The sequence below is a fragment of the Lepidochelys kempii genome, chromosome 3 (assembly GCF_965140265.1).
Source record: "Lepidochelys kempii isolate rLepKem1 chromosome 3, rLepKem1.hap2, whole genome shotgun sequence".
NCBI lineage: Eukaryota > Metazoa > Chordata > Testudines > Cheloniidae > Lepidochelys > Lepidochelys kempii.
This window is the reverse complement of record NC_133258.1, coordinates 83,890,631-83,909,023: the sequence shown is the minus strand read 5'-3', so window position 1 is coordinate 83,909,023 and position 18,393 is coordinate 83,890,631. Positions and strand designations below refer to the sequence as shown.

Below are 18,393 nucleotides of genomic sequence, written 5' to 3'. Positions count from 1 at the left end.
GTGAGGCCTCTGGAGTGAGCCAGAAGAAAGCTCCTCTCTTTTGTGACACAGAGGCTCCTTACCAAAGTGTCCTTGATTATTGTCTGACCCCCTCCCATAATTTCCCTCAACTGTGAAAGCTGAAATCGATTTAAAAAAAGCTTAAAAATATCAATATTACCTATCAAAATTATAAAAAAAAACATTCTGCCAAGCCTTTTATCAGGAACCTATTATTAGGAGGCAAGAAACTCAGCAGCCTCCCCAATCTCAGCAGTCTTAAAGGGATGGGTGTCTTCCAAGGCTTTGCTCTTGGATGTGAGTCATAAGAAGTCCCACTCTTTCACAACAACCCCTATCTATTAGGTGTCTAGTTAATTGTTCAAACTTGTATTTTAGGTACTTTTTAAAGTTCCATACAACCTTTTAATAAAATATTTTGCACTTATATATAAAATTCTTTCCTTCCTGTGCATGCAGGAGACCTATTCAGGTACCACTCCAAGATTGGAATGAACTCCCACAGGAAATAAGAGCCACTACACCCTTCACCACATTCAGCTCCAAGTTCAAGGTCCATTTCAACCTTGCTTTTGCCAATATGAACACACAGCAAAAACTATAGTATTTATTTAAAATTTAAAAAACCTCCCACAATCTCCCCTTGAGAAGAGGAAAAGAGAAAGAACTAAATGTGCCATATGCTAGCCATGTTCTGAAAAGCCCTAATCTAAAAAAGAACTTAGGTACTGTGATTCTGAGCAATGCAAAGCCTAACCTTTAGGCTCTTAGAAAAATCACAGGAACACACTATGATGTACAAAGCCTGAGTTAGGTGCCTAGGCTCCCTATACAAAGAATGGGGAGAGAAAGGCACTTCAGAATGAGGTCCATAAACATCACACTACTACGCTAGGTGGAGAGCCACCTAAGACAGCCTATTGAAGATGCTGAAGAGAGGGGTGTCCTCCCTCTTGCCCCTCATACAGCAATAGGTGCCTAAATCCAGGCCAAAGGGAGGAACCTATTTCTTCTATCCACACCCAGGCACCCCTCTCCTAGAGTCAAGCAGCTTAAGCGTTCAAGTCGGTTTTTGACAGAAGGAGTTAGACACCTGCCTCACTCCACACAATATGATACAGTGTGGGAGGGAGAGGCAGCAGAGGAGCCTACTTTATAAATTTTAGCCCAGTGATTAGAGCACTCACCTGATATGTAAGACTCAAGTTCAATTCCCCTCTCTGCCTGAGTGGGAGAAAGGACTTGAACAGGGGTGACCCCCCTCACAGGAGAGTGCTTTAACCACTGGGCTATGAGAGAGTGTGATGTGGGGCTCCCTACAATCTCTCCTGTTAAAGTTGTTCCACTGTGGATAAATAATTAAGGAGTCATTGGAGTAGGCAGACTGAACCTAGGTCTCACACTCCTAGGTGGGCTATAACCACTAGGCTACAGAATCACTCTCGCTATATCTGGCCCAGTGACTCATTATTTATCCACAGTGGTACAGCCTCAGACAGAGATTGAGGGAGCCCCACCTAAGAGTATCCCATAGCCCAGTCGTTAGGGACTCTCCTTTCTCCCCATCAGGCAGAGGAGGAAACTGAACCTGGGTCACCAACATCCCAGAGAAGTGCTTTAACCAATATGCTAAAAGTTATAAAGTGGATTTTCCTGGGGCTTAGGCAGCAGATAGGGTTCTGAACACCTAAAGTGAGACAGCAGTGCACATGTCCTCAGGCAGAAACTTAGGCACCTAGGGAACTTTTATGCTGAAAACTTAGACTCTGTGTGAGTTTAAGCAACTACTGGGTTACACAAGAATTTCATGCATCGCAGAGGAGCCCACAACTGGGAATTAGGTACCTAAGTATCTCTGTAAATCCCACCCTCAGATATTAGGGTAATGATGCTTGTATCTGAACCTGGACAGAACAGCATTAATTTAGATTCAAAATACCCTGCAAGATACGTAAGCAGTATCATCCCCTTTTACAGAGGACACAGACAGATTAAGTGACTCGCCCAATGCCACACTATTCCAGGAATTATGGAAAAAACATGGCAATATTGCCAGTGGTTCAGACTAGAGCTCTCAAGTAGGTTCCATTGAGGGAAACACCCAGGCAGTTATAGGTATCTCTAGCTCAATCCATCTTTGCTGTAGAATGAAAAAAAGGGTATTGGGTTTACTCTACATCCTTTTGGTTTACTGCCCTCTAGTGTGCACTTTTCCATAATAAGAAGTTAGCACAACCAACTTAGTGTAGTTTTTCCAGCATATTCTTGTCCCTTGGATTTTTCCTCTATATTTTATCTGTTTAACAGCTAGCTCAATACAAGCAGCAGACTGATTATTTATTTCTAAGCAAGCTCTCAATCTTCCCAGGACAAACTCCAATTCACATATCATAACATTAATCAACCCAAAGTTCAGTTTAAAAAGCAGGCCTTAACAGTTCTAGATTATTTTTTTCTATCACTGTATTTAAAGTCAACACTGGCTTTTTCTAAATATAGCTTTACTCATGACTGCTTAACTGACCCTACTTAGAAGAGCTCTGTGTAAGCTCGAAAGCTTGTCTCTCACCAACAGAAGTTGGTCCAATAGGAGACACTATCTCACCCACCTTGTCCCTGTGTAGTCCAGCATCCTCTGCCCCCTCCCTCAGCTCCCAACTTCTTTTACAATTACTTTAACCACTCTACCATATATATATATATATTATATATACACACACACATACTTTAACCACTCTACTAACAAAAATACCTCCTTTAAGCACTCCGTACTTTTCCAATTTCTGTCTCATCTGTCCCCTGTCCTTGAACACTACGTTCCTTAGTTTCACTGTGTTACATTATCTTCCTCATGGATCATCTGCAATCTGCAGTTTCCCTCTCCATTCTTCTGAAGCTACTCACTAATCACCTGCTCCCTACTAAGTCGGAAGGCCTAAACTCTGTCCAAGGCCTAAACTCTGTCCACTGTCTTCAGCACAATCACTCCCCCCTTTCATATATTTGCTCTCCTCTGTAGGCTTTTGTGGTTCTGGGCTTGAACAGCTCCCTTTCTAGCTTCCCTAATGCTCCTTCATCATCTTATTTACTGGCTCCTCCTCCATCCTGCTTTCAATCATTGTCCCTCAGGTCTTCCTTCCTTGGTCCCTTTCTCTTCTCCCCAGCACCTATCACTTCGGCAACCTTTGGCACCCGGCCTGCCAGGGTAAGCCCCCTGGCGGGCCAGACCAGTTTGTTTACCTGCCGCCTCTGCAGGTTCGGCTGATCGGGGCTCCCACTGGCCACAGTTCGCCACTCCAGGTCAATGGGGGCTACGGGAAGCGGCGCAGGCTGAGGGATGTGCTGGCCGCTGCTTCCCGCAGCCCCCATTGGTCAGGAACAGCGAACTGCAGCCAGCGGGAGCCGCCATCGGCCAAACCTGTGGACATGGCAGGTAAACATACCGTCCCGGCCCATCAGCAGATTTCCCTGACAGACCGTGTGCCAAAGGTTGCCGATCCCTGCTGTATAACCTAATCTATTCTCATGGATTCAATTACCACCCATATGACTTTCCCAACGCACTGACTTCTCCCTCTGTTCAAGCCTACATTTACTTGTGATTGTCTTTCCGATCTCTTCTCAGTGTCCAGACTCCCAAGGAAAGTATTTTTCAGTTGAAAATAGAGTTTGCTAGTTCTCACCCAAACCATTCTCTCCCAGTCCATTCTGTATCATTGTAGACAATTCCACAATCCCCTGTAATGCAGGTGTGTAGCTTTAGTGGCTAATTTCAACTCTATCTTCACCTTATCACATCACATCCAGTCAGTTCCTAAACTCCACCAGTCCTCCCACTCTCAAAAATCCAGCCCCTTTTGTCCATGCCTTAAAATCTTGGTATGTGTACTAGTTCTCTCAGTAAATACAACTTCCTCTCTGGACTCTCTGATTCTCACATTGCACTCCCCAAATTTGATCTGATCTTCCACAACCACTACTGTACTCACTACAAAAACTGCCTTTTGGCAACAAAACAGTGATAGCGTACACACTGCAATGTGACCTCTTTCGAAAAAACACCTAGTTTTGGCGACAAAAAACTTCCATCCTATGAGAAAGACTTGTCTTTTTCCCTCCCTTTATTGTTGACAAACAGCCAGTGTAGACACCAGTCCGTCCGTCCCCCCCTCGATTTTATTGGCTTCCAGAAGGTGTCCCACAAGTCCCATGCTGCCACTCTGGTCAGTGGTTTGAACTCCGCCGCCCTGCAACCAACCCACCCCTCCCCCACTTACAAGCCCTGGGAAATTTAAATCTCATTTCCTGCTTGCTGACTTCCCAGAGGAGCTTCCCAGGTGGCTTCCCAAGTCAGCAAGGCTGGATATCGCATCAAACGCGCTCCCACTTGGACCACCGCTGTGTTGGTGGATCTGATCAGTATATGGGGAGAGGAGTCTGTTCAGTCAGAGCTGCAAGTGACCAGCAGGAATTGGGACACATATGGGCAAATTTCTGTAGGCTTGTGCAAAAAGGGCTATCATCAGGACACGCAACAGTGCAGAGCAAAGACAAAGGAGCTGAGGCGGGCGAACCATAAGGCGTGGGAGGCGAACCATCACTCTGGTGGAGCGCCTAAGACCAGCTGCTTCTATAAGGAGCTGAATGCTATCCTCAGTGATGACCCCACCTCCATCGCCGATAGCCCCTTGGATACTTTGCAGGCAGCAGAAAGAAGGGGTAACCTGGAGGCTGAAAGTCTGGAAGAAGAAGTTGAGCTAGAAGAGGATCTGGTGCTCCCAGCAGGGTCGCCCGATGGGGCAGGCAGCCAGGAACTTTTCTCCACTCCAGAAATGCTCAACAGGGAGCAAGAAGCAGATGAAACACCGGGTAAGTTGCTGTGGCTTGTGTCGGGAATCAAAAAGTGTGAGGCAGATAATGTTTTCTGTGAGCTGGACATTACCCTGTGTAGTTAATCTGCATAGCCAAGCAGGGTGTCGATGGATATCGAAACCTGCAGGGAATCCTCCATAGAGAGGCTCTGGACAGTTTCCGAGAGGTACTTGTTAATCCTCTGCCGCAGATTCCAAGGGATTGCAGCCTTGTTAGTTCCCCCATTGCAGGAAACTGTACCATGCCATGTAGCAATAACTGGAGCTGGGACCAAAGCAGCACATAACTGAGCTGCATATAGACTGGGGTGAAAGCTGCAAGCATTCAGTAGTTGTACCCTGGTTTCCCTGGTAACCCACAGCAGCAAGATGTCAGCCAGCAGGTTGGCCCCCTGTGAAAAAGTGTGAGATAATTTTAGAATGAGTTCCCTGCAAAGCTGCCCTGCAAGCCATGACCTTTTTGTCTGTTCACACAACCACCTTCCCCCCACTTCCGACACTCACCGTGATTGGTGCATTCGCGGAGATGTGTGCCTGCCTAGAGTCTCAGAGAGAAAGTGATTTCTACTAGCAAAAGGCTCTTGTTACTAAAATGTTTCAATCATTTGCTGGAATGTAACAATGCCTCTTCTGTTCAGCACAGACCTTGAAGATCACCACGCACCCCTGCAAACAGGCTTCGGCAGATAAGGAGGAACCCTAGGTGCAGCAAAGACGACATGTTCTGGGAGGTGCTGCAGCGTGATGAGAGACAGATCAGGGAAAGCGAAGAGTGCTGGGAAGCCAAAAGGCAGGATAGAAAAGAGAATGCTGCATTTGCTAGGCAAGTGACAGAGTGGATGATAAAAATTATGAAGGATCAGACAGAGATGCTCAAGTCTTTGATACAGCTGCAGACTGAGCAGATCCGTGGTCAACTTCCACTGCAGCATATGTAGACGCATAATTCTTTGCCAACCCCACCCCCTCTATGCCCACACATTCCTTTTCACTGCACAGCACTCCTGAGTTCCCCATCACTCCACCCCCTCTCACAGCTTGCACAATGATAACGAACTACACAGTTGTGAGGTTTTACCCTTTTTAACAATAAAAAAGGCTAAGGTATTTAATAGTACAGCGCTTTTATTCTGTGGTCTACAAAAGCGAATAGCAATCAATTCACTCTCAGGAACAGGCTTCCAAGGCATTTTGTTGCATGGATCTTGGGCCCCAAAATTGTACATGGATGCAACAGGGAAGTAACTCCAAAGCAGACCTGTGTTACTGCCCCTCATCGTCAAAGTGGCTCCTCAAAGCCTCTCTGATGTTAATAGCAGCCCTCTGGGCTCCTCTGACAGTCCTAGGCATCTGGCTGTTCAAACTGTGCAGCCAAGCGCTCTGCCTCAGTGCTCCACACCTGAGCAAACATTTCACCCTCAAAGTCACACAGATTATGCACAGTGCAGCCCACGGCTATGACCATGGGAACATTATCCTCGGTAAGGTCTAGCCTACCATTGAGACACCTCCAGTGAGCTTTCAAATGGCCAAAGGCACATTTGACTACCTTGCAGCACCTGCTCAGGCTGTTAGAACGCTCCTTGCTGCTGTCCAGGTGCCCTGTGCAGGGTTTCATGAGCCAGGGCTGCAAGGGGTAAGCCGGGTCCCCCAGAATTACTATGGGCATTTCCACATCCCCCACTGTCATCTTGTGATCTGGAATGAAAGTCCCCACCTGCAGCTTTCTGTACAGGCCACTGTTCCTGGAGATGTGTGCATCAAGCACCTTTACAGACCACCCTGCATTGATGTCCGTAAAATGCCCGCGGTGATCCACACACTCCTGCAACACCATGGAGAAGTGTCTCTTCCTACTGATGTATTCAGAGGCAAGGTGGTCTGGCACTAAAATTGAATGTGTGTGCCATCAATCACCCTGCCACAGTTAGGGAAACCAATCTCTGCAAAACCATCCACTCTTTCATGCACATTTCCCAGAGTCACGGTCCTCCGCAGCAGGATGGGATTTATTGCCCTGCACACTTGGAGTAATACAGCCCCAACGATGGACTTTCCTAGTCCAAATTGATTTGTAACTGACTGGTAGCAGTCTGGAATCGCTGGCTTCCACACAGCGATTGCAACACGCTTCTCTACCGAAAGGGTAGCTCTCAATCTGGTGTCCTTGCACCGCAGGTCGGGGGACAGCTCAGCACATAGCTCCATGAAGGTTGCTTTACGCATCCTAATGTTCTGTACTCACTGGTCGTCATCCCACACCTGCATGACAATGTGATCCCACCCATCAGTGCTTGTTTCCCTAGCCCAAAAGCGACAGTCTACTGTATGCAGCTGCTCTGTGAATGCACAAAGCACTGAGAAGTTGCTGCTGTCCATATCACACTCGGCTGCCTGCGATTCATCCTCTGTTAACTTTGTGAGTAACTCTGCAAGTAATTGTGCTGCTATGTGCAATGTCCTCATGACAGCCAACAGAGAATAGGAGAGAAGTGCGGGATCCATCCTCTCTCACTGCGGATGCTGGCGTGCACTACAAAAGAATGACAGTAGGAAAAACAGCATGAAAGGAAGCCAGAAAACATTGGATGGGTGAGAAACAAAGTGGTGCATGACGGTACATTTTGCACACCCTAGGATGCGCCGCACTCCGTTTCCACGTTCCCACAACCCCTAGCGATAGATGGTGTCACCAGGCACTGTGGGATACTTACCCCCAGTCCATTGCTCTCGCTATTGACAAAGGTGCCCCAAATGTGGACACGATCTGTCAACAGAGGGAGCAACTGTAGGCACATTTTGGTGACTTTGCTTTTGTTGATTTTTCCTTGTCGACATTAGTTTCATCAACAAAACTTGCCAGTATAGATAAGCCCTAAGTGAAGACACTACCTACGCCAATGGGAGAGCCTCTCCTGTCAGGATAGGCATTCCACTGCCCCAAGAGGTGGTAGCTATGTCCACAGAAGACACCCTCCCGTCAACATAATATTGTCTATACGAGGGGTTAGGTTGCTATAACTACATCTCTCTAGGGTATGGGACCCGTGAGCGACGTAGTTATACCCACATAAGTTGGTGTTGTAGACCAAGCCTTAATATATACAATACTAAGCATCCAAAACTACAAACATCAATAAGATGAGAGTCAGCAGAAATCTATAAGACTTTTAACCTAATAATATATGGGTTCCATATCCAAATGCATAGCTATCTTTCATTGCTTATTTTGAAGCTAGAAGCAGAATTAAAAAGCCAGTGCTCTCAAACAGCCTCTCTGTTAAGATCCTACAGACTCCTTTAGTTTTGCATTACGTACACGGTGTACTCATTGGCTATCCATTCACCACTTCCTTGTTTTTCAGTTACTTTAATATGTTCTCTGGGACTCCTATAATCTCAGTCTAATTGTTTATTTGAGCACAAACACTGCCTGTTTCCCCCTTGCTTATCTGTATGCATTCTAAAGTATAATTAAGAAAAAAGCCATGTCACATTTTCACACTATCATGAAGATGATAGTGAAACAAATTAAAGTAAAATGATTCACTTTTTTTCATACAAATTAGCAGACTGGGGAAGCAGAAAATGAGCTAACAAAAACCCTATGCCAACAAAGAAATTAGTAAGCAAACAAGTCAAACCACAAAGGCATAATAAAATGAACACAAGACAGAAATCAATACAAATCAGAGGTTATATTTTGTCACACGTGGGGAGGAGGGGGAGAATAGCAGACAACCTTAGGCGACTTATTTACAACTGTGATTTTTAATTTTATTTTAACAACAATGTGTAGGGCACCTTAGAGACTAACAAATTTATTTGAGCATAAGCTTTCGTGAGCTACAGCTCACCTCATCGGATGCCATTCAGTGGAAAATACAGTGGGGAGATTTATATATACAGAGAACATGAAACAATGGGTGTTACCATATACACTGTAACGAGAGTGATCACTTAAGGTGAGCTATTACCAGCAGGAGAGCAGGGGGGAAAAAGCCTTTTGTAATGATAATCAAGGTAGGCCCCTAAATAGATATGTGGGCGCAGTTGGCAATGGGCTTTGTTGCAAGGATAGGTTCCTGGGTTAGTGGTTCTGTTGTGTGGTGGCTGGTGAGTATTTGCTTCAAAAACAGACTCCAATGAGAGACTGCTGAATTGGAATTAATTTGCAAACTGAATACAATTAACTTAAGCTTGAATAAAGACTGGGAGTGGATGGGTCATTACACAAAGTAAAACTATTTCCCCATGTTTATTCCCCTCTCCCACCCCCCACTGTTCCTCAGACGTTCTTGTCAACTGCTGGAAATGGCCCACCTTGATTATTACTATAAAAGGCTCCCTCCCCCGCCCTCCTGCTGGTAATAGCTCACCTTAAGTGATCACTCTTGTTACAGTGTGTATGGTAACACCCATTGTTTCATGTTCTCTATGTATATAAATCTCCCCATTGTATTTTCCACTGAATGCATCTGATGAAATGAGCTGTAGCTCACGAAAGCTTATGCTCAAATAAATTTGTTTGTCTCTAAGGTGCCACAAGTACTCCTTTTCTTTTTGTCAATAATTTTGTGTGCTTCAACAACCCTTCCCCCTTTGAGTTAACTGAGGATCTGAAGGGTTGCACAAGATCATTTCCAGCTGAACTGGACTGCAACCCAGGTTCTCTATCTGCTAAGGCCGAGACCCTGCAATTTATTCTAAATGTGTGAAATCCTATGAACACCCAAAGCACTGCTGAAATCAGTGTGAAAATTCTGAATCTATTATTATAAGAAACCCCCAAGATGACTTTGGTCTTGTCTTCACTGCAACAGTTAGCTCAAATTACTCCACCTGTGCTAGCTCAAGGGAGAGCAGGCACATCACACAACAATACTGGAACTACACAGTGATTATATTCGGCTTGGTCCACACTACAGATGTATGTCAGTACAGTAGAACCTCAGGGTTATGAACTGATCAGTCAACTATACACTACATTTGGAACCGGAAGTACGCAATCAGGCAACCACAGAGACAAGAAAAAAAGCAAGTACAGTACAGTACTGTGATAAATGTAAACTACCAAAAAAATAAAGGGAAAGCAGTATTTTTCTTCTGCACAGTAATGTTTCAAAGCTGTATTAAGTTAATGTTAAGTTGTCAACTTTTGAAAGAACAGCCATAAAGTTTTGTTCAGAATTACCAACATTTCAGAGTTACGAACAACTTCCATTCCTGAGGTGTTCGTAACTGAGGTTCTACTGTATAATTTGTGTCGCTCAGGGAAAATCCACACCCGAGTGATGTAGTTATACGGACTGAGCTCCTGGGCTTCTCCCATCAACACAGTTAATGCCTCTTGTGGAAGTGGAGAATCTATGCTAAGGGGAGAAGCTCTCTGTTGGTGTACGTGGTATTTTCACTAAGTACTACAGCAGCACTGCCGCAGTACTGTATGTGTAGACAAGCCCTCAATAGCAGAGAGTAGCTGAATCACCACTGCATTACTAGGTCAATGAGCAGCAGCATTTGAGCTTCAATCCACACTCAATGAGGAGCCAACATGCTTAAGTTTAAAGCACCACTTTACTCAAGCTAGCAATTTGTGTAGGAACAGAAGTCAGGTTGAGACAACATTCATGTTATAACGTGTGCTTCCACTGCAGTAAGGCCCTATGCTAGAAAAATTTGAGAAACTAAGTATTTTATTTACTTTGTGCAGTTGGTAGCATAGTCATTTTCATAGTTTCCCTGGTAGAATCAGCCAATTTGTTTGTGTGTGTCTTCCATAGAACAAAAGGGGATAGAAAACCTTTTTAAAGAAAGGAATATATAGTTGTAAAACCTCCAAAATTGGCAGTTGTGACGCCTCAGCAGGATTAGAACCTGAAACTACTTCCAGTTTGTATTAAACTTGCTAGATTTCAAGTGGATGCTGTCCCTTTAATAATTCAGTTTAAAATACACCCCAAACCAACTGTTAACATATTACTCCAGAATTTATTTTCTGGATTTAAAATATCAGAATGGTTTTAGGATTATGCCCTTCTTCCGCAGAAACTAATGAAGGTTATCTGAGAGAATGGAGTCTCTGCAATACTTGCCTTCAAAAGCCACTAAAGGATATTTCCACCCAAAACGTTTCAATGAGACAAGGTTTGTGAGGTAATATTTTTATTGGACCAACTTCTGTTGGTGAAAGAGACAAGCTATCAAGCTACATGGAGACTTCAAGAAGAGCTCTGTATAGCTCAAACACTTGTCTCTTTCACCAACGGAACCTGACCCAATAAAAAATATTACCTCCCACTTTGTTGCTCTAACATTCTGGGACCAACACTGAACATGAGGTTTTGAGGAACTTACATTAACAATAGCAACACCTTCAGTTCCACAGATTCAGAACAAAAATATAATTAAAGCATTAGTCTATTAACAAAGATATCCTCTTGCTGTTACAGTCAAGTTTGTTGTTTTGCAAGTACCTAATCTCATGATAAAATAATAAAGCAAGTAAGAGAAGCACCTCACCTTAATGCTTGCCATTATTGTTGTGGAATACTGTAGTGTTTTAAAGCGGTTATCCTCCTTAAAAAACTCCTCTCAAAACTCTCTTTTGCCATGATGCCTGTTGGCATGCCAAGATCACAGCCTATTATGCTACCCAACAGTGTCTCATTGTTTCCTAGTACTCCCCTACACATCATCCGTCCCTATCCACCTGTTAGCTCGTTTTATATGTAGACTGTAAGCTCTGTGGCAGGGAGTGTCTTTTTGTTCTGTGTTTGTGCAGTGCCTAGCACAACTGGGTCCTGGTCCACCACCAGGGCTTCTAGGGTTGCCAACCCTCCCTGTTTCACCGGGAGTCTCCCGGAATTGGGTTCTATCTCCTGGAGGCTACTGAAACCAAACTGGAAGACTTTAGGTTGCTAAAAGTACAGCGATGCAGCAGGGCTAAGGCAGGCTCCCTGCCTGCCCTGGCTCTGCGACGCTCCCATAAGCGGCCGGCACATCCCTCTGTCTCCTGGAGGGAGCAGGAGGGTCTTCGCGCACTGCCCCCTCCCCAAGCACTGACTGCGCAGCACCCATTGGCGGGGAACTGCAGCCAAGGGGAGCTGCAGAGGCAGTGCCTGCAGGCAGGGGCAGCACACGAAGTCCTCTGACCCCCACTCCCATGGGCTGCAAGGACGTGCCAGCCGCTTCCGGGAGTGGCACCAGGCAAGGGCAGACAGGGAGCCTACCTTAGCTCCGCTGCGCTGCCAACCAGGAGCTGCCAGAAGTAAGCACCGCCTGGCCGGAGTCTGCACCCCTCACCCCCTCCCATACCCCAACCCCCTGCCCCAGCCCTGAGCCCCCTCCCAGAGCCAACCTCTCCCCCAAACCCCTACCCCAACCCTAAGCCCTCTCCAGCAGCCCAACTCCCTGCCCCAGCCCTGAGCCCCCTCCCACACCCAAACTCCCTCCCAGAGCCCACACCCCCTCCAGCTCCCTAACTCCCTACTTGAGTCCCATTAAAGTGAATGAGAGTGGGGGAGAGCAAGCGAGGGGGATGGAGTGAGCAGGGCAGAGCCTTAGAGAAGGGGTGCAGCAGGAAGTAGGGCAAGGGTGTTTGGGTTTGTGTGATTAGACAGTTGGCAACCCTTGGAGCTCCTAGGTGCTAAAATGATACAGCAATTAACAGAAATAATACTAATAATGCCCTCAGCAGGGGGACACACGCGCGGGTGGGTGGCGAGGCTAAGCCTCCCAAAACCCGGGCCCTAGCCCTACCCTCGCTCCCCTTCTCCCCTGAAGCCGGAGAAAGCTCATCTCCAGCCAGAAGTCTGGGGCTCGCAGATCCGTGGCAGCTCGGCCTCCGGGGGTGGAGGGGGGGGACGGGGCGGACGACCTTGTTCAAAAAGGGGGGGAGGGGCTGGCCTGGGTGTATGCGCGCATGCATGACCCATGACAGCATCCCACGGCCGCTACGGCCTCAGCTCTGCTGTTGTTCCCCCGGGTTCCCCAGACCACCCGCCAGCCCCCCCGGCACGCGGGCGGCAAGGGCGGAGCCGGCGGGGGAGGCGCGGCGGTTACTTACAGCTCTGGTCTCGTACAGCACCAGCTTTTGCACGCAGCGGATAATCGGCGACGCCGCCCCCGCGGGCATGGCGATAGCGGGGGGGGGCTCCGGGCCCGCGCCACGGCAACGGGGGGAGGGGGAACAGAATTGAGACGGGGACAGACGTTTAACGGGCGGGGAACGGACGGGTTCCCGTAGCGAGCCTCGCCCCGCGGATAGGGCTGTGGAGCCGCTCGGGGGGCTCCAGCGTCAGGGAGAGCGGCAGAGGGTCCCGGCCTCTGGGGCAATAGGCGCCGGGGAAGAGCCGGATGAGACCAGAGGCGGGTTGGAAGCTCAGCGGGCGTACACCGGCACAGACCCTGCAGGGAGAGGGCGCTCCCGGTCACCTCCCCACCGCTAGGAACCGGAAGCGAGGCTGTCACAGCGCGCAGGCGCGGCCCCGGAGAGCGCATCGGCCTACAGCGCCCCCGTGACCCCGTCACGTGACGGAATGAGATCGAAGCCTTGGCGGCCCTCTCAGCTGTTGGTGCCAGTGGGTTGCGGCTGTGAAGCGGGCTGTTAGAGGGAGGGAAGCGATGAAACTTGAGGCGCAGACACCAGGCTGCCGCTGGGGGAGAGGGTGTCACTGGCTACGTAGAGGCAGTTCCCCATTCCCCCACGGAAGGGGTGCTTCTCCCCGCCGCGTTACCGCTGGGGACTGCTCCGACCTCCGCAACACCACGCTCAGGGGCTGGTTTCCCGCCCGGTGCTACTCTCACATTCACCGCTACAGAAAGACCCTGCGCCTGTAAATCTCTCCATAGCGGTTAGGCGCACGCGCCGCCGCCCACTTTAAAAATCTGTCCCTTGCACGCGCGCGGGGACCGCGGCTCGCACGCTGATTGGGCACGGGGCGCGCTCAGTTTCGAAGCGGAGAGCAGCAGGCGCGGGGCGGGGCTCACTGGTTGCCACGGGTTACGAGGCTACACAAATCCGCGCCGGGCGGTGAGCAGGGATCCCGGCGCTCGGGAGGTGGAGGGGCCGTTCCCTGCCTGTCCCGCGCAGCGTAAGTGATGCCGCCCCAGCCAGCACCCCCGCCCCAGCCTCCCTTCCCCCTCTCGGCGCCCCCCCACCCCGGCCTGCGCGGGGTGTGGCGCTGGGCACAGGCCTTACGTGCCCTGCGCCAGAGGGTCCCCCTTCCCCCCCAGTCACCGACAGAGCCCGAGCTGCCCTGAGCATCTGTGGCAATGCCCCGTGCGGACCCCGCCGCCCTGTCCCCACGGAGGGACCGTGTCCGGCCCCAAGCCAGCCGCTTGGGACCCCGCCCCGCGCCTGACTCCGCCGGGAGCTTAGTCCAAGGCCAAAGTGTTTTACAAATGTATCCCCGCGGGAGAGAAAATGTTTAGAAACGTCATCAAATTAATGTGTTAAAACTTCAGTGACCGATGGCTTAATTATTTATTAATTAACTCAATCAAATCAGGAGCTGGTTGTACAAGATTTCTGGGGCCACCCCAAGTGACCATCAGCCTGTTTTGAAGGAGGTGGGACAAGTCACTCCTGACAGAAAGCCTCATCCGATTTTGTGATAACCCCGCCCCACCCTGCAGTGGGATGATTCAGTTAATGTGTAGGCAAAACAAACCAGACTATTTTCTCCCCAACCCCTTTGTTTCCCGAGGAGCTGTGCTATATTAACAACAAAGAATCAAACAAACTGCATTTCCCTTGCTAGAAGAGAAAACACAAATCCAGGTTGATGCCTTGTGGTATCTTGGTATAGCAGCCTACCCAACCAGCTACTTGTCTGCTTACTTCCTGCGGGGTTTGCAGTCTCTGATCCTGCCATGTAACCTTCCATTGCACAAGTAGAGGAGAAAGCTAGAGTGGAGTTTGCTGGAGGCACTGTGAATGCACCTCATCATAAGACTCTTCAAAGGAGGATGTGAGACCTGTTGCAGGATTGGAGTGAGCTGGGACCTGTAGGAAGATTATAGGGGAGGAGCAGAGATTTGTTTAACCTTGTGTACTATCAATAGTCCAGTTGACATTGATGGGCTACTCACTGTGTGTAAAATTAAGCATGTAGTATAGACATAGCCTAAGTCTTTGCAGGATCATGGCCCAATTCTGGAGGCAGAGAGTGAATCTGTAAGGATACTGAACACCATAACATAAGGGAAAGCCAGGAGAAGAAAGGGGCAGTTGGATCTTGTTTGAGGATCAAAGAGAAACTCCAGGACATAGCCCAAGATCAGAGTTGCCAGACCTCAACACTCTGCTAATGATACCATGCAGAAATTGGAGACCCCCAGATGACCTGATCCTGACTGGCCATCAAGAAAAGTTTATCTGACAGAACAAGGAGTAATGGTCTCAATTGCAGTGGGGGAGGTTTAGGTTGGATATTAGGAAAAACTTTTTCACTCGGAGGGTGGTGAAGCACTGGAATGAGTTACCTAGGGAGGTGGTGGAATCTCCTTAGAGGTTTTTAAGGTCAGGCTTGACAAAGCCCTGGCTGGGATGATTTAGTTGGGGTCGGTCTGGCTTTGCGCAGGGGGTTGGACTACATGACCTCCTGAGGTCCCTTTCAACCCTGATATTCTATGATTCATGTTGCGAGTTGGGGATTGAAAAAGAGGAAGTCTATCAAAGTCTGAAAAGAGGAAAAGGGGTGCCATTTCAGACTGGGGGGGGGACTTTAACCCTGATTCCAGAGGCTACTTAGGCATCTAAAAACTAGTTTTTTGCAGATAATGGGGGAGGGACACAACCAAAAATGATACTCAAAGGAGTGGGCTCAGCTCAAAAAGTTTGAAATCTCAGGGTGCAGGAAGGGGGTAACTAGGTGATGTGTGCAGAGAGGTTTCAGAGTAACAGCCGTGTTAGTCTGTATTCGCAAAAAGAAAAGGAGTACTTGTGGCACCTTAGAGACTAACCAATTTATTTGAGCATGAGCTTTCGTGAGCTACAGCTCACTTCGTCCGATGAAGTGAGCTGTAGCTCACGAAAGCTCATGCTCAAATAAATTGGTTAGTCTCTAAGGTGCCACAAGTACTCCTTTTCTTTATGTGCAGAGAGGGAGGTAGCTTCGGGTGCAGGCAGGGAGTAGCTAGGGGCTGGGAGGGGCTGTATCAGAGGGGGTGCTGCTGGTGTGGGAGCCAGCATGTGCTTAGACTCTAGTTGGCACAGTGAGGGCAGCTCAGTGGGGCTAGGGCAAGGGACACACTCTGCCAGCCCTGGTACATGGGGAGGAGGAGGACACCCCAACATCAGCCCCCATCTACCTCTGCGCAGCAGTTCAGGAGGCAGGTTCCCCATCCCAAACAGCATGGCCAGTGGTGGCTCTACGACGATGGGAGGTGGCGGGTGCAGAGCAGCAGCTGCAGACAGTGGTGAAGCAGGGGGAGAAGGGGCAGCATCTTCCCTCCTGCTGCAAACTTCACCCAAATGTGGTACAAAACTTGGAGGATAGGTGCCCCCCGCCCCTTAAATGGCACCCCTATAATGGGCTTAATGAAGGTTCTGATCATCTATTTTCTGAAGTTGTTCCCCCCCCCCGCATTGTATATGCTCAATAGTTATATTTGCCTCTGTCAATATCCATTGTTTACTAACATGATCAATTGCTATTCACTATGTTTTCTGTCTGCACAGTCATATGTAAACCATTATGCCTGGTGTTATATAAATAACAGTTTATTTTTTTCCTAATTTAGACTATTTTATTTATGGCTTCACCAGAGAAAAAACAAGATTATCCCTTTGTAGATATATTTGATGAAGATGAAGATGAAAAATCCTTTCTGTTGTCTAAACCTACATGCTTAATTATCCTTGGAAAGCCAGTAAGACATCCAATTTCTATATTTTAATACGAACATCTCATAGAAATTATTTTCCCTCAAATAGATTTGGTAAAGGTTTTACATTTTCTTTTAAAAAAATTAGCTTAATAATACAGTCAAAGCCACTCTAGGGCCTAATGTTGCATTTTTTTTCATTCCAAAACACTGTTGGGGTAAATAAGAATTTTAGGAATGAAGGATGAGGAGCCTAAATCCTGCATGATGCTGAACGCCTTTTGCTTTCATTAAAACCAGTAGGAATTGAGGACACTTTTTGCAGTGGCACCTGCTGGCTCATTAAATGGACACAGATAATCAGGAAAACTGCTTTAATAAGATAAACTTAAGGGAATAGGTTTTTTTTTCTATTATATAGCATGAGTGCTCTGTTATCTTAATATGATGATAACAATTGCTCAGCCTGTTTTGGTAGGGTTTTTTTGGGGGAGCCTAATTGACTTGTCAGTTACAATTAGAGGTGTTAGTATCGTGATTAAAGGTCACAGATTTCTCCAAGATTTTCCTCTGCTTTTCACAATGGCAGCCAATATGTTTGTTTTTATGTTCATCACATTTTAATATTTAAAACATATGATGAATTACAAATTAAAACAAATATCAGTAATAGACAAAAACTTTCAATTGAATAAACTGAGTTACAGAAACATATAATAATATTAAGTACTATTTAGATCTTCTTTGTTTAAATAAAACTGCCCTTTAATTGGGAAGAACTGGAATCCACCAAGACATCCTGACTGAGAGGCTTGTATTGTGTTGTTGTAATTTAAGGGCTTCACTTTTTCCTTAAAAATTATGTGGCCTATTGACTAAGACAATTTAATTAGAAAGTTGCAAGTACTTGTGTGTACCGTATATATTTTTTGTTTATGTAATTCACTGATAGAGCAGCTATCACCATATTACAAGGCACTTCTTTTAAAGGTAAGAATAAAATTCCATGGAAGCAAACAAAAGCTAAGCCAAATAAACACATTTTCAGCGTGCTCAGACTCAGGCTAGGTCTACGCTAGAAACTTTTGTCAGGATAATAGTACCGTATCAGCTAGGGTGTGATTACTTACAGTACTATACTGGTAAAAAGCTCTAGTATAGACAGTTATAGGCCTATTTTGTTCAGGGAATTGATATGTTATACTAGAAGAATAACTCTTTTGCTGATAAGCTGTGCCTCCACTAATGGGTGTTTGCCAATAGAGCTATCCCATCAAACCCTTTCTAGGGTAGGCAAAGCCTCAGTTGGAACTGAGTATGGGTTTTTGGCCAGATTGGCAAGCTCCACCATGGTTTAGGTGGTCTCACTGGCCTATATCTGCTCATTATCGGGACTTTCCTTTCTATGTGAGGAAACCTTCTGCATGGCACTAGGAAGGTGTTCAAGCCTTGAAACAGAAAGACTAGGATCCGATAATATAGCAGGGTTCCGATAGGTCCCCCTACGATTTTAAGGAATATTTTATCAGAAGAAGCAGAGTTAGTGGAGCAACCTGAAGAGTTGGATCCCTACGCTGGGGAGATAACCTCTCTAGAGGAAAGTGTAGAGTTGATTTCAGCTTCATCGCCATCAGAAAATGTTGTGTTGTCCAGGAGTTAGTAGACAGGATGACAAAGGCATTGGACATTC

The 18,393-nt window shown here is 47.1% G+C and overlaps 2 protein-coding genes across 13 annotated transcripts in view; one reads left to right on the top strand and one right to left on the bottom strand.

Moving 5' to 3' along the window:
* The window catches only part of FIG4 (FIG4 phosphoinositide 5-phosphatase), a 157,105-nt gene extending 143,741 nt beyond the window's left edge, over positions 1-13,364 (bottom strand). For 9 of the 12 annotated variants that reach the window (XR_012158016.1, XR_012158017.1, XM_073336993.1 and 6 more), the window contains exons 1-2: positions 12,940-13,024; positions 6,589-7,404 (exon numbers count right to left, since the gene is read on the bottom strand). Coding sequence is in view for 10 of the 12 variants with exons in the window: in XM_073336993.1 (XP_073193094.1) it covers positions 6,589-6,708 (120 nt within the window). In the remaining 2 variants the exon portion in view is untranslated. Of the gene's footprint in view, positions 1-6,588; positions 7,405-11,393; positions 11,821-12,939 lie in introns of those variants that run through there. The other 3 variants (XM_073336995.1, XM_073336996.1, XM_073336997.1) reach the window with 3 other exon arrangements.
* AK9 (adenylate kinase 9) overlaps positions 12,947-18,393 on the top strand; it is a 239,389-nt gene continuing 233,942 nt past the window's right edge. The window contains 2 exon segments of the mRNA XM_073336992.1: positions 12,947-13,966; positions 16,620-16,748. Of these exon segments, the coding sequence (XP_073193093.1) occupies positions 16,632-16,748 (117 nt within the window). The 5' untranslated portion in view covers positions 12,947-13,966; positions 16,620-16,631.